Source organism: Mustela nivalis (assembly GCF_964662115.1).
Source record: "Mustela nivalis genome assembly, chromosome: 16".
NCBI lineage: Eukaryota > Metazoa > Chordata > Mammalia > Carnivora > Mustelidae > Mustela > Mustela nivalis.
This window is the reverse complement of record NC_139035.1, coordinates 25,337,059-25,351,957: the sequence shown is the minus strand read 5'-3', so window position 1 is coordinate 25,351,957 and position 14,899 is coordinate 25,337,059. Positions and strand designations below refer to the sequence as shown.

General features: G+C 43.9%; 1 protein-coding gene across 3 annotated transcripts in view; it reads right to left on the bottom strand.

The window, feature by feature from the left end:
* ASTN1 (astrotactin 1) overlaps nucleotides 1-14,899 on the bottom strand; it is a 317,783-nt gene that overhangs the window by 67,185 nt on the left and 235,699 nt on the right. For 2 of the 3 annotated variants that reach the window (XM_082702612.1, XM_082702613.1), the window contains exons 15-16: nucleotides 11,832-11,936; nucleotides 9,400-9,588 (exon numbers count right to left, since the gene is read on the bottom strand). In XM_082702612.1, coding sequence (XP_082558738.1) covers nucleotides 9,400-9,588; nucleotides 11,832-11,936 — 294 coding nt within the window. The remainder of the gene's footprint in view (nucleotides 1-9,399; nucleotides 9,589-11,831; nucleotides 11,937-14,899) is intronic. The other variant, XM_082702614.1, reaches the window with a different exon arrangement.

The window sequence follows — 14,899 nt, the reverse complement described above, 5'->3', positions numbered from 1 at the left end:
CTGCCTGGATGGTTCTGTCCCAACTCCTTCTTACCTTTTCCAGGTCTCAGCTCAACCTCACCCCCTTATCACCATCACTGAGGCCTTTCTGTGGCCGCCAACTTCATCAGTTCCCAATCCTCCAGCCAACTTCTATCACATCATCTGGTTTCAGTTTCTTCCTAGTACTTCTCATTATCTAGAATTATTGCTTTCATTTATTGTTACCTGCCACTGTATGTCTCTCTTCACTGGAATATAAGCTTCATAAAAGCAGGAAACTCCTCTGTGTCATTCATCATTAAATGCCCAGTGCCTAGACCAATGTTTAGATATAGAAGGTGTTAACTAAATGAATGGGTAAGCTCTCTTCCAAGAAGCAATCAATCAAGTTGTGAGGGCCAAGCTTACATGTCTGGAGTAGAAAATAATCCAGAATACTATACAATTAACTACTAAATTGTATGTGTATGCATAATATGTCACTCTTGTCAGGCCCATAATTATATGAAGGGAATTGGGCATCACTACTCACAATTGTCCCATTAACTAAAATGCTAGCCCTATGCTAAAACATGAAACTCTACAACCATTAGTGGTTTCCACAAGAACAAAAAATGGGAGGTTCTTGAATACTAATTTAAAAAGAAAATAAAAAGAAAACCAAGGAATGCTTGAGACAGTAAGATGAGACCAGTGTTGCCAACAGTACAAAGTTTAGAAAAATCAGCTTATCACCTTTAGTCCTGATTGCTGGCATGTTTCCAATTTCCTTCAGCGCCTGAAGGCTTAAGACTGTTCAATTCTGCACACAAGCCTACTGATCAATGGCTTAATCAGAGGAAAGTCCCAGTCCAAAGTGAAAACCATTCAGTCTAGTCCTCTTATCTGTGACACTCCTGTGTGGGGATGACACCAGGCTATACCCCCGGAGGCCACCGCGCTGTGGCTCCAGCATTAAAGCTGCCACATCAGACAGGACGAACGAGGGCGATGAGGGAACATTCCCTGTTCATCTCTGAGACACGTGTGTCACCTCGCTGTTCAGAATGGGTCCATGGACGGGCAGCAGTGGCATCAAGTGAGAGCCTGTTAGACAAGCAGAATCTCAGGCCCCACCTGCACTCATTAATTGCACCTATGTATCACCTGGGATCAGAAGGTCCATTTAAGATCCCAGGTGATACATAGGCACAAATAATTTTGAGGACCGCTGGCATACAGGAAAACAAAACGACTCCAGCAACTGTACCATCATCGCTGATCACGGCCCCCAAAGCCTGCAACAATCAAAAACCCAGGAAATTCAATGTGGAAGACAGTGGACCCACTATGAAATCTAACGAGGGGAGACATCTGGCCTTGTTGTGTTCTTAGACCAGTGGCTTGGCTTCATTTATGTCCCGGTCTCATTCACTCACCTTCCTACCTTAATCTCTTCTTGTGCCATTGGCAGGCAAAAATGGCACACAGCCATCGTCAATATATCTCAGCAGGCAAGCATTCTTCTTGCCCTGGTTCTGCCCCTGACTGGTTATGTGTCTACCTGCAAGTCACTTAAGCTTTCTGAGACTTGATTTCCCCCTCTCCAGAATGGGGAGGGTAAGACTTCAGAATTCAGTGAAAAAAATTATATAGCATGCTGTTTGGTAAGATTATTCATAACGATGCCTTCTTTCCAGCCTACAGAGCCACATTACTCTGGACTGTGCCTCAGAGCCTAGGGACTAGATGATTCAAATTAAACCTCACCCATATGTTTCAGAAAGCTTAGCTCCTTTTCAGAGCCTCTGTTTATGACACCACCCGGCGCAGTTTCAGCAGCACCTTCTCCAGGCCTTTCTGTCTAGGAAAGCCATAGAGCAGCTGCCTCCTCTCAGCCTCAACCCCCTCTCTGCTCACTACAGGGCTTTGCGGATAGCAGGCCCTCAACAAATGTTTGAGGAGTGAATGAATTAATCATTTAAAGAAAATAGCTATATGCCATAATTGCTTTGCCACCGGAGGGCTAACTTCATGGTTGTAAACGTGCATGAAAAGAGCCTTTGGAGCTGGCTTGCAACCCCAGGGTTGTAAAACACAAAACATTATAGAAACTTACGTGATTACTCTTTGTTGGATTTCTATGTTGCGTTCCTGAACTTAATCAGATTTTTACGCCACTTAGCGCAATTATGTAAGTTAGCCTACGAACTGTACCAGCGCGAGGCTGGGGCTCTGCTGACCAGCACTCGCAGGTCAGGCTCAGAAGGCTGACTGCTGATCCCGGTATTGTTTTTGCTTCAGCCGTAGAAAAAATCTATTCGTTATTCTGGGGAGAGGGACCAACAGAGTCCATCTTGGGCTCTATCTACCCAAAAACAAATCAGTGGAAAGTGGAAAGGGCAAATCGATGGAAAGCGGAAAACATGGTGTCCTGTGTGGCAGAAATACAATGCCATCTAGGTGACTTACTTCTTCCTTTGCCTCTAATCTGTCTTAAGATTTGTTTTCTTATGGAAAACAAAACAACAGCAACCACCAAAAAAACCAACACAACCCCCCCCTACACCCAGCTTTGTATCATGGAAGAAGAGGAAAGCGTTCTTCTTAGCTTTCCCCATGGAAAGGAGACAACGGGCTAGAAACAAACAAAAACCCAGTGGGTTATGGACCTGAAAGTGCAGCAGAAAAGAAGAGTTTCCAGATTGTCACCTGTCAACCCGGATAACCCCCGGGAGGTGTACCAAGGGTGATGGCAAGAAGAGATGATGACAAAGGTCAGATCTAAAGTAACAATGAAAGTGCTATTGGCAAAGGAAATGAAGAACGCCTGAGGAAATCCACTCCTGAATGGAGTACTGAAAGAAAGAAAGAGAAGAAGAGAAGAAAATGTATTGTGTTTAGTGTGTCAGGTGGCGGATTAAAATTAAGCCCTTGGAAGTTCTTACTTGAAGAAGATTCAATTTTTTTTTTGGTCGCTTGTCTGGAATCTACAGATCTGTAGCTCTTTATTGCTTTCTTCTGAAGGAAGAACAAAATAAAAGATTCATTCCTTCCAAACAGTGGATGTTAATTATATGCCAGGCACAGTGTCGGGGATGAAGACCCAAATACTAATAAGACATGATATTATTTTGCACTTCACCCCCAGATTTCTATCCAAAGTTCAGCTCTCTGTAGATAGCAATTGTACGCTTTGTTTTGGTTTTGCTTTGTTTTTTTTTTTTTTAAGTCAACTTTGTAAGTCTTCACTCAAGGTAACACAAACTTCGCAGAATATATTTTTTCAATGTGTTAAAAGGGTTTGATTGTAAAAGTGGCACATGTTTATTGTGGGAAAAGCAATACAGGAATTTATAGTACAAAAACATAAAGGTCTCTACCCAATAGCCCTAATCTTGGAGCAAACAGGCAATTTGTTCTCATATATACACACAAATAAAGCTATTTTGAGCTTATATACATATGTTTCTCTCTATATAGATTATATGTATATATATACATATATATATTGTATATACACATCCATAGACATATTTTTAGTGAGACTAAAAGATATATATATATATACATATATTATATATATGTATATATATAAAATCTTCGTGTGTGTGTGTGTGTGTGTATTGGCATATATTTATAAATATAGTTTTTAAACAAAAAAATAAAAGCCAGAACCAGACAGATTCACAGGTGAATTCTACCAAACATTTAAACAAGAATTAATAATTATTCTCTACTTCTTTGGTTCTTATTGCTTGACATTTTCTAAAGACAATCATTTTATTTAGTAAAAAGGTGTTAATGCTCTGTCTCTAGTTAGGAGGAAAAGAATAGAATGAACAATTAGTATATTTTAATTTCTACCAAATCAACTATAAATGTGTATGACATAAATGAGTTAATAAAGGTATTTTCATTTAAAAACACCATTTCTGCATAAAAATTTGTTCACTCTATGTTATTTGAAGGAAAATATATGATTATCAAATCATTAGCAAGAAAAATAACAATTATATATAACAAATAATAAAAAATAATTTTTAATTCTTTGAAAAAAAAATAAATAAATATAGTTTTTAAAACAGATGAGACCCTAATATATCTACTCTTCTGCGATTTGCTTTGTTCACTTCCAAATGGCTAAGAATGGGATATGTCTGGATGGATACACAGTCTACTGGTAGCAATGGCTGCTCAGCGTCCTCTCGGGAATAGAACTCAATCACTGAGAAATAAGAGTGGGAGGCAGATTTGTTTTTCCATTTGTCCTGTTTTATACATTTTGAATTTTTTAAATAAATAAATAATCTTTTTAAGCTAAAAAAGGGAGAAAACTATGGTTAAGTGTTGTTCAATTTGTCATCATGGGAGACTGTCATGCAGGACAATGACAACATAAGGAAATGGGAAAAGCGCCATCAAGGGACAGATACAAGGTGCTGGGAGAGGCAGCAAAGACCTCTGCCCAGAGCAGCAATGGAGGTGTGGTGGGCGTGGTAGCATGTAAGCTTCTCTTATCAAGACAAACCGGAAGAAGGGGCGGTAGAACGGAAGGAGAAGAGACAACAGGGCAGCACAGGCACATGGGCTCTGAGGTATGGCAAAGGATCAAAGCCCTCTTCCAAACCTTGACCCTGCACCCCGACTTGGGGCCTGATCCTGGGACAGGGTATCATTTAATTGTAAGTGAAAATTTATAGAGCTGAAGAGGGAATTGAAACATGAAAGTAAGAAACAGAAATCATAGGCAGGAAGACTGGTTTGCTGATCCTAAGGGGCTAATGAGAGGGGGAGATCCTCCCAGAGATTAGGCAACTGAACAGACACCTAAGAAAGGGAAAAAAAAGGGAAACCCACGAGGAGACAAGACAGGGACCCAAGCAGAAATTTCTGCGTGAGATAGAAGCTTAGTGGTGGAGACTTCAGTGAGTGTATCTATGGCTTTAGACTAGCAAGGAGGGAGGCCCTGAGGCTTTCCACTGTCTGCAAGCAAATGCAAGGTCTTGGGATTGAGCACAGACTGCCTCGTATCAGAGTGGAGGACCCTTGGCATAGGGAGTGGACTCTGACCCTGCTGGAGAGGGTGGAGGTACGGCAGGCTGAACCATAGCTCTCAAAGATGCCCACGATCTGATCTCTGGAACCTGTGAATGTCACCTGTGGCTGGCAAAAGGGACTTTCCCCATATGCTTAAATGAAGATCTTGAGATGGGGAGATTATCCTGGGTTATCTGGGTGGGCCCTGTGTAGTCCCAGGGGTCCTTATAAGAAAGAGGAGGAAGGAAGAGTCCTGGGTGACTCAGAGATTGGAGTGATGCACGTTAAAGATGGAGGAGAGGGCCGCAAACCAATGAACACAGGTGGAGCTTGAGAAGCTGAAAGGAGGCTCCTAAAGCCTCTAGGAGGCACCAGCTTATGGATCCCTTGAGTTTAGCCCAAATTTGAACCTCTGGCCCCCAGCAGAGTCAGGGAATACAATTACGTTGTTTAAAACCACCCAGTTTGTGGTGATTTGATACAGCAGCCCCAGAACTAACACAGGGAGCGAGGTCACGCTCATGTTGGGAAGGCAGCGGGGAGTTAGTGAAGCGCTTCGAGCAGAGGAGTCTGGTGATGAAGCGCCATTGTAAGAAGGTAACTGTCATGTAGAATAGACTAGAATGGCAGGAAACCGAAGAAAAGGAGACATGTGAGGAAGCAGTTTCAGTTCTGATGAGAGCAGATACTGTAAACTCATACAACTTTGGGAAATGGACCCGAGAAGATACCGTTGGAGGAGTATTTAGGTGGTCAAAAGAACAGCACACTGCAAGTGAGTGAACGTGGAGGATGGAGGAGGGCATCGAGAGGGACTCCTCCCTTCGTGCGGTGACCCTTCAACATAATGGACAAATCTACTGGTGGATACAGAGAAAAGAGATGGTGACCGCTGATGTCCCTGCCGAAACCAGGTAGAAATGCTCAACATTTCTTGAGTCTTAAGTCTCGAGTCTTAGGGAAAAGGGAAGGATTAGGGATGGAGGTTGAGGTGGGCAGAGAAGAGAATCCCCCAGCAATGGTGAAGAAGAGCCGAACATTACCAGTGAAATTCTGAAAATACGCAAAATGTAAATGATTTCTTTAGAGGAATAAGGGGGAAAATGAATGAGAAGGCCAAAGATTTAGGAAGAGAATCTGGAAAGGATACAATTGGGGACATCAAGGGAAGAGAGAATTTTCGAGAAGGCAGAACTGGTCAAGAGGGACACATTCTTCAGCTGATATAGATAAAATGATCACCGAATGGAAAAGTTGAATGTCTGAATGGGAAGCCCTTGATTTCCTTCTCCAGAGCTATTTCTGTAGAATGAAAGGGGTAGAAAGCAAATAACAATAATGTGAAGAGTGAAAAGAAGTTGCGGACATAGAAGATGCATAAACTACCCACTCAGGACGTTTGGTGGTTAATGTGTTGAAAAGAAACAGTGGTAAATTATTCGGGGGGAAGCTAGAAGGTTGGCGGAGGGATAAATCAAATGGTTGAAGGGTTGTAAAGATGAAAGATGAAGACACAATGATAGGAGCGGGGTCTAAGAGGAAGCAGAGAGGAGTGGGGAGCCGCCGCACAGGTAGAGTTTAGCCTGGAGAGCAAGGAGCTCATGACATTTGCTGAGGCAAGAGGGCAAAGAGAAATGAGAGCAGAGAAAAGTCAGTTTAGCAGTGGAGAGATGGAGGTTGGGTAATTCCAATTCTGATAGTTCTTACTTGCTCTGTTAAAAAAAAAAAAAAAAATTAGGAGAGGCTAATCTCAAGCAAGGAGACCTGGAAATTTATTCTTTATGGGCTTCGGTCAGACTTCTCAAAAGACAGATGTTCCTCAATGTTGGTATGGCCAAACCATGTAGTGGTAGTATGACAAATACGGGCGTGAAGGCTGGAAGCCTGGCCAAAAATAGCCATCTGTGAGTCTTCCTCAGTCAGCAGAACTAGAGCACGCTGCATGTCTATAATAAAACCCACTTGGCAAGTTGCCGCATCAGAAGGGCTTTTCCTACCATTCCCACAGCTGCCGCCACCCCTGCTCCCACCACCACCAGTAACCATCATCAACGCCTACTGGGAGCTTACCATGTGCCCTGCTCTGTGTCAGACCCTGGGACGTTAAAGCTGAAGAGGGCACGGAACCTACCTTTGAGAGATTCTGCAGTGACCTGTGGAGAGAAGAGGACAGTCTTGACCCTAGTGCCTGACCTGAGAAAGGTGCTCACATACAGATGGGCTTAGAAGGATCCACAAACTGTGGGAGCTGGAAGGAACCACAGACGGCATTACAGGTGAGGTCCCCACAGTGAACTAAGCAAAAGTCACCGGACCAATGCCGAGAGACCCAACCTGTTAAGTCCTGTGTACTTTCCGTTTTATTTCACCCCTAAGAAGCCTCGTTTCCTATTCAATCTGTGAGCAAAAATAAACAACTTTAGGTGCAAAGATAAACAACAGAGGAACCCTTCTCACCGGAAGGTTTTGAAAGTCAGAGCAGGCAAGAACATATCATCCAAGCACTCGAGTCCAGCAAGATGTCACTTTTACGTCATGCAAGGTATAGCCCTCTCAGAACACTTGTCACCACTAGCCTAGAAATCTCCTTCTGGAGCAGTCCTCTCAGAGTGTGGAAAAGTGGAAGAAAATCTTCCTTTGTTTTATGTACTTATAAGTCTTCATCAGAAGCATATTGCATGCTTTTGGAAGAAAAGGGAATTAGCGCCTAGGGAGGAAAAAACGATTTAAGAGTAATACGTAGACCAAAAATACAAGAGATAAACCCTGTGACGCAGAGTAGGATCTGGGAGGAGGGTGGTGGTATACATGGACAACTGGGAGAGTCCTAAATAGACACTGAAATGTTCGAGTACCTTCTAAGATCAATAGCAGGCAAGGGGTTGTACACCGAATACTTAGAAATAAGGTCACCGGTTGGAGTGTGACAAAAGGAACTCCTCCATGGTAAAAATGGCTTGAACTCAACATGGGGAGGGCACAGTGCCAAGGTCATAGATACATCTCCTTCCTGGGCTCAGTGTTGAACTTCAAGGACACCACAAAGCCCGGGGCAGAAGCAAAGGGACAGAACCGGGCATTCTGGGGAAGGTCACCCTTATTTCTCAGCAGTCCCAGAACCTGGCCATCCCTGAACCACTGGCAAACAGACACAGGGGAGGAATTAGCCTTTTGGTTCAATCACTAAGCTCTGGCATAGAAATGTAAGAAAGCTTTGCCAGCTGGAACTGGCCTTATCTGCATTTGCTTACATGACACTCCTTTCTTGGCAAATTGGAATCAGAACAATTTTCAGAGACTGAAGTTTGAAAGGATGCTAGAAGCCTGTGACTGTGTTGTTGAGTTTAGGGGAATCAGGGCTTGGAGAGAAATGCCTGCAACAACCAGAGCCCAGAGAAGGGCTTGTTTCCTCTGGAAGGAAATGCCTTGCCACGAGAGAGGTTCTCGTGCCTCTGCTACCCCTTGAGCAAGACAAAACAGAAATCTGTATGGAGCTGGGGTAGTCAAGAGAGCTCAGCCACGGGGCCACAATTTCCACGGCAGCGTTGCTGACACAGGGGGTCCCTCATCACAGAGGGACTCTTGATCGTTAAATCTTAGGATGACCTCCTTCTTGAGTTCCCATTGCGCTAATGCCATCGCTTGCCCTTTAGCAACTCACACATCTGTACTCAGCCTCATCAGAGTGCCACGAGGGTAAGCTCAGAAGAAATTCCACAAACGGCAGTTCTACACCAGTCTTAGTTGATCAGAATATGTATTTGCCAGCCGGGACTCCTCCCATAGCAGAAGGTGAATTCAGAAGGTCTGAATAATTCCAATTTCTTATACTTACTTGGACTGAATACTAACTTGCTGTCCAACAGTGGACAAAGATGTACTGGTAAGGCTGTTATCCAGAGCTGTGTCAACACCTGAGCCTATGGAAATTCCTTCCTTAGCACAGATCAGTGGGGAAAACATGGGCCTAAACCCAGAGCAGGGTGGAGTGAGGAGAGGTTTGCTCTGTGGTTACTGGATGGAGTTGCCAGCCAGGAAAGGCAGAGGCAGGACATAGTGGGGGAGACTCCAACACTCTCCTGCTTCTCCCCCGTCCATGCGAACAGCCGAACTTCTTGCCTTTGCTACGACAGCAAAATACACAGGGCCTGGTAGAAACCTCTAGAGGACTCTGTCCATGATCACGAACACAGTGACCATACACTTGCAACCCCATCCTGTATCTAAAGTTTCCCCAAACCCCCCAACCTTGGCCATTTTATGGATGGGCACAGAACATTGAGGCAACATCTGAATGAGCCCTTCACTGACAGACTTCTTTGGTCTGGGCCCCAGATTCGCACCCAGACAGCCGTACCTGCTTGGGATGTTGAAGCCACTGACGAGCTCATCACTCACCTTTGCTGATGTCTTCATACTCCAGCCAGAGTCGCCGCTGCACCTGCTTGTTTGGATACCAGATGGAACAGGACTCCTCAAAGCCGTAGATAGCTTCCTGGATGTAATGGTTGCCAAACTGATCCAACAAGGCCACAAAATCCCCACGTGATGTGGCTCCATCCAGGGAGTGGAGCGCGTTGCTGAGGGCTACAGAGAAACATCACGCAAGAGTGAGGACGTGCGGGGGGGGGGGGATGTCTGGTTTCCTGGGCCGTTCAGCCTCCAAAGCGCAAGAGCCCCGTGGCCCACAGTGATGTTGGAGAGCTGGCGGGACCTCTCAGCTGAGCATTTCCAGCTAGCTAACTCACACGTCTTCGTTCCTCATTGAGTGTCTCTCCGGCCAGTTGGTTATGCTGTTAACTTTGTGCAGGGAGAGCACTGACCCAATCTAACTCCCTCCTTAAGTCAATGTTGTTTTTTTTCTTTTTCAAATCCTAAGTCATGACATTAAATCAATTTAGTGAGCTCAAATAATGGCGTTTCAAAAAAAAAAAAAATAGCAGAGTCTAAAATAGAAACACAAATACCAGCAAAGAACATTTCACATCGTAAAATGAAGTCCTGCTTCGCGAAATTTCTGTGGTGTGTATGTGGGAGTGTGCATATTTCAAGGTCATGGTGTTAAAAAAAAAAAAAAAGTATTCTAACTGTGGGTAGTGACCAAAAGAGTTTTGGGAGGTAGAATATTGCCTCCAGACATAGACCCTGGTATCGGGAAGATAATGGATGAAGGGGGTGACAAAAGTCACTCATACACTGCTTATATTTTTTTCAGAAAATTGAAAGTATGCAGAGAGGGAGACGGCAGTGGAGGAAAGGATCTGTTTGTTCTCCTCTGGCCTCCCCCGCCAAATCTCCACAGATTTGCCTTTCCTGTTGAGGAGAGTTATACTGATCAGAAAGATAGCCCACGACAAATTTTCCAAATCCAGTAACATCTGAACCCGGCCAGCTTTAGTCAGCCTGCCTTTGTGCAGACCTGGGTCCTATCAGGACAAGGCAGAGCCTGGCCCAGGCACGAGAGCCCGAGTGCAGAAGTTCTCATCACCTGTGGAGCCACGTGTGGCTTTGAAAGGCATGTGGCAGCAGTGATATCCCGCTGTGAACTCCCAGCGTGCACACCACCTGTGCTGGGAGCAGGCTCAGCATGGGAACAGGACAGAGTCTCTACTGCTACGTTTTCCTAGAATGAGGAGTAGCTTAGTTCTTTCGAGGTTTTTCTGTACCAACAGAACTGACTTCAGTAAGATTCCCCACCCCAACCCCTTCCTGCCAAGAACTCTTTCAGGTTAAAATAAACCGAGTTCTGAGTCCCCTTGTGTCCTATGGAAATGTTCTATATCCTTAATGCATTTTTTCCCCTATGCGTAAGGCTTTACCTTTCTGTGAGTATATGTCTCACTTCCTCTTTATAATTCTTGGTCCTGTATCTTTTAGCTCTCTCTTGTTGGCGCTAGGGCTCTACCTCCCTACTGCTGACCTGAAGATCCCTCTCCTTGTCTTGTCATCCCAGGCCAACAAATACTGTCTGACCCTAGTTACCTTTCCATCCAACACGGAGAAACCAGACTCTACGGCATAAACTTCCCATCTGGTACATTCTTTAGGTGGCTTCAGAGGAAGGAACTGAGTAAGGTTCTCCTAGTCCAAGGGGATGAGTTGGAATGTAGATGTGTACCTATACTAAGGCCTTATTTGTAGCAATTAACTTTCCCATCTGCAAATTGCACATTAGGATTGCTTAAGTGTTAGGAAAAAGTTAATCAAGGCATTTACTGCTCAAATGTCAAGAATACTTGCCCAAGGTGCCTCCCTGGTCTGAAACAGTTGGTCCTGGGTTTTGGAACTCACTGCCCCTTAGCTTATTAGGTATCTAGCTCTCTTATCTATCATGTATCTTTTGCTCACTTGCTGTTTAGGGACCATTAAAAGCTGTTTTCTAATCTTCCCCCCACCTCCCCACCCCACCTCTTTCTTGCTCTTTTTCTGTATTTCTTTCATTGTATGAAAACTTTAAGTGATGTTCTCTGCATTTGGAAGGTTTTATTCTGTCAGTTTATAAAAAGTCTCTTTTGCATATCTTCTCTGTACACGGTGTGACCCGCGGAAGAAAGATAAAGTAGTTATTTATCTTCCCGGGGACCCCACCCTCGCCCTTCCCATCACATCTATAGACCAAGATAAAACCTGCCCTCTAATCTATCTTTAGACAAGGATCCGATTCCTGGTGTTTGCCCTTAAGGGTGAATCTGAGCAGGTAGGTTACGTGGCTCTTGAAGAGGCTACATTTTTGACAACATCTGCAACAATGGGATAAAAGTCTTGTGCCCTTGTAACGGGCACTGCCCGCCCCAGGAGCAAGTGGAAGGACAGCGGGCTGCTGTGCTCACCCTGGGAGACGGCCACTTGGTTGAGTTTGATGTGGTACATCACAGACCGGACCTTCCAGTGCTGCAACACGGGGTATCCGGACACCTCGCTGAAGTTCACCATCCCTGGGGACAGAGGAGACGCAGGCTCAGTGCGCGTGATTGCTTCCCAGGTCCCAAGTCTACCCGGTTAGCGGGTGTCATGGTGAAAAAACAGAAAAGCATTCTTTGATGGAGATAATATCTGGAATCACAGGGACAACGGCTCTCACTTACTAAACCCTGCCTCTGCAGCAGGCATTTTGCTAAGCACTCTGCATATGTAAAGTCATTGGATCATGGCAAGACTGGTGTTAGGATTTGCACTTTAGAAACGGGGAAACTGGGGCACAGAGAGAGTGTTTGCTTAAGGGCCCCAGGCCACTCGGTGGGTCCAGGATGGCATTCCCAATGTATCTGAGACATGGCAGGGTTCTTAACCATTCTATAATATCCCCTTAGTAAATTTATATGAAGTTCTAGGCTTACTGTAACACACGCTAGTTTTACTCTCTTTAATAGGTGTAATTGACTTCAGCTCACGTACCTGATAACATTGATTTTTCTGTCCCATTTAACTGATTTGTGTTCAGTATTTAAGTTTTAATTACTCTGAAGCTGATAATGCTGATTTCTTCCTCACCAAGGAGGGACAGGGTCGGTGTGACTCAGTCATTAAGGGGCAGCATTAAGGTTCCCCTGTAGGGCCTGCCATCTGTATGCCTGACATTACGATAGACACTTTATTTGTGGTCCCCCTTTTACCAGTGGGAGAACCGAGAAGCCAAGGTACTTGTCCGGAGTCATTTTCAACAAGCACATCCTTGTAGCTGCTTTGACATGCTATAATGGGCTGTTCCTGCTTGAGTACCACAGAGAAAGAGTGGAATCCTATTTGAATTCTAGTCATTCCTTTAAATATAAAATGCTACAAAAACAAAATAATTAGACCACAAGGAATAAAAAAAAAAAATTACCTTGCTAAGCTTAGAAAACCAATTTTAGCTTCATTTCTAGGCCTAACATTTGCTGTGTATAAGTTATAGGAATAAATATATATGTGTATGCATGTGTGTAAATGCATATTATGTATATATGTAAATAGATTGGCAATGTGTATAGAAACTTTAGATAGATACTATGTATAAATATTATGTATATAATGTGTATAAATATAATGGTGATAATATGTACTGCATTATCCTGCCACTGTGACCCACGCCTTCTTAAGGCTAAACCAACTAATTTAATACATAAACTGGATGAAGAGGGGGCGGGATTAATTAGCTGCTTGTCAACTCTGATCAAATTAGCTGAGTAACTGCCAAATTTCCATTTTGGTGTGAATCATACAGGAATAATTATCGGAAAGGCAAAAAGCAAAAAGGTCAGAAGGGGTACTTAGCAAACGGATTGCTTAAATTTCATCTCGGGCAATCAAGGGTAAGTTTCTTGAAACTAAAAGAAAGTTTTCAGTACTTTTTTTCTTCCCAATGTTCTTCTATCGAAGCATTAAGCATTGTGACAACAGTCATCCTACTACATACTCTGGCTTTTCACCCTTGGGTTAATTTTAAAAGCACATAAATGAACTGCGAACTTTACAGGATTAACACCCCGGTCACATACCTGGAAGGCACATTTCATTAGAGCATAAATGCGCATGTTTTTAGAGCTATTCTACGTAATGTGCCTTCTCTAGTTATGTCCCCACACCAGCTTGCTGTTATTTCAAAAAGTCTATTAATAATTTAAAAAAATAGCAAGCCCAATCAATGAAGATATTTCAGGATATTGGAAAACATTCCCTTTAATGGAGTTGTTTCCTAGAAACAGGCAAGAAACCAGGGGGTGGGAATTCTAACACCGGCGATGTTGCTGGAGGGGCAGTTTTTCCTGCTAGGCCTGGGCTGATTTCCTCACTAGCTACCTGCTTTTGGGTTGCTTGTGTCTTCAGCTATCGAGCAAGAAAGAGGCTTAGTGAAGGAACCCTCTTGCTTCCTTTTCGGTTCTCTAATTCAGACCAGCTCTGTGATTTTGAGCTAGGTAATTCCTATGTTCCCATTTTCTACCTGAAAAGTGGTGATACTGGTCATCTGACCTGCTTCACAGGTAGTTGCCAGAACCCGGCAAAGTTCTGGGCCTAAAAGGAGGCTGAGTAAAAATAGAGCATCATATATATGCATGGCATCTGTAATTGTCATGTTCCTCGTCAACCCTAATCGTGTACACTGGCCACTTCTTCCCAGATGCTTTTGTTATGAATTCCTAAGCTTGAGTTCAGAGCAACAGAGTGAAGAAAAAAATAAAGAAAGCAGGGATGCCAGGCGATAGGAAGGGATTACAGTGTCCAATTTTCACCCACAATGAGCCAAACAGAGCTCTGTTGCTTAGCTGCTGATCAACCATCCTACTGAGCACATCTCGGCTCTGCCAGTCCAGGAGACAGGTGCAGAACTATCAATGCTTGGGGGGTGTAGTTCTGTGCCTGCATATGGATAATTTGTCCATTAGTTAAAAAGAAAGGGATATCTTAAAGTACATATTTTCTAGCTCGGTCACAGGACTCTTTCTTAATGTGCCCTTGGCATGTAGTCAGGTCTAGTTTTTTATTTTATTTTATTACCATTTGGGAATATGTCTCTCAATGTTTCAATGACTCTTTTTTCAAACAATATATCTCTATGTTTTCTCAAGAAAGAACAAGCTTTCCCCTACCTATGCTCGAAAAAAAGGAACGACTGACTCGACTTCTGCGCAGGGAAGGAAGGAGGTAGAGAGGAAGGGAAGGGAAGAGGGAAGATTGGCTCCTCCTGTTATCTTATTGGAAATGTCATGGAAATGTATTATGCCCAAAAGACTTCTATGAGACCAGTGCTCTAACCCCTGAGCTACGGAGCCTGCCCAAGACTTCTAAAAGTCTGTTTCTTTCAGATGAACCTGAAGAAGTTCCAGAGAGATCCCAGCTCTGACTCTTCACACGGACTTAGCAGTTACGGCCTCCGCCATCCACTGGCCCATGAATGTGTCCAGCATCCTCCTCTGCCTCC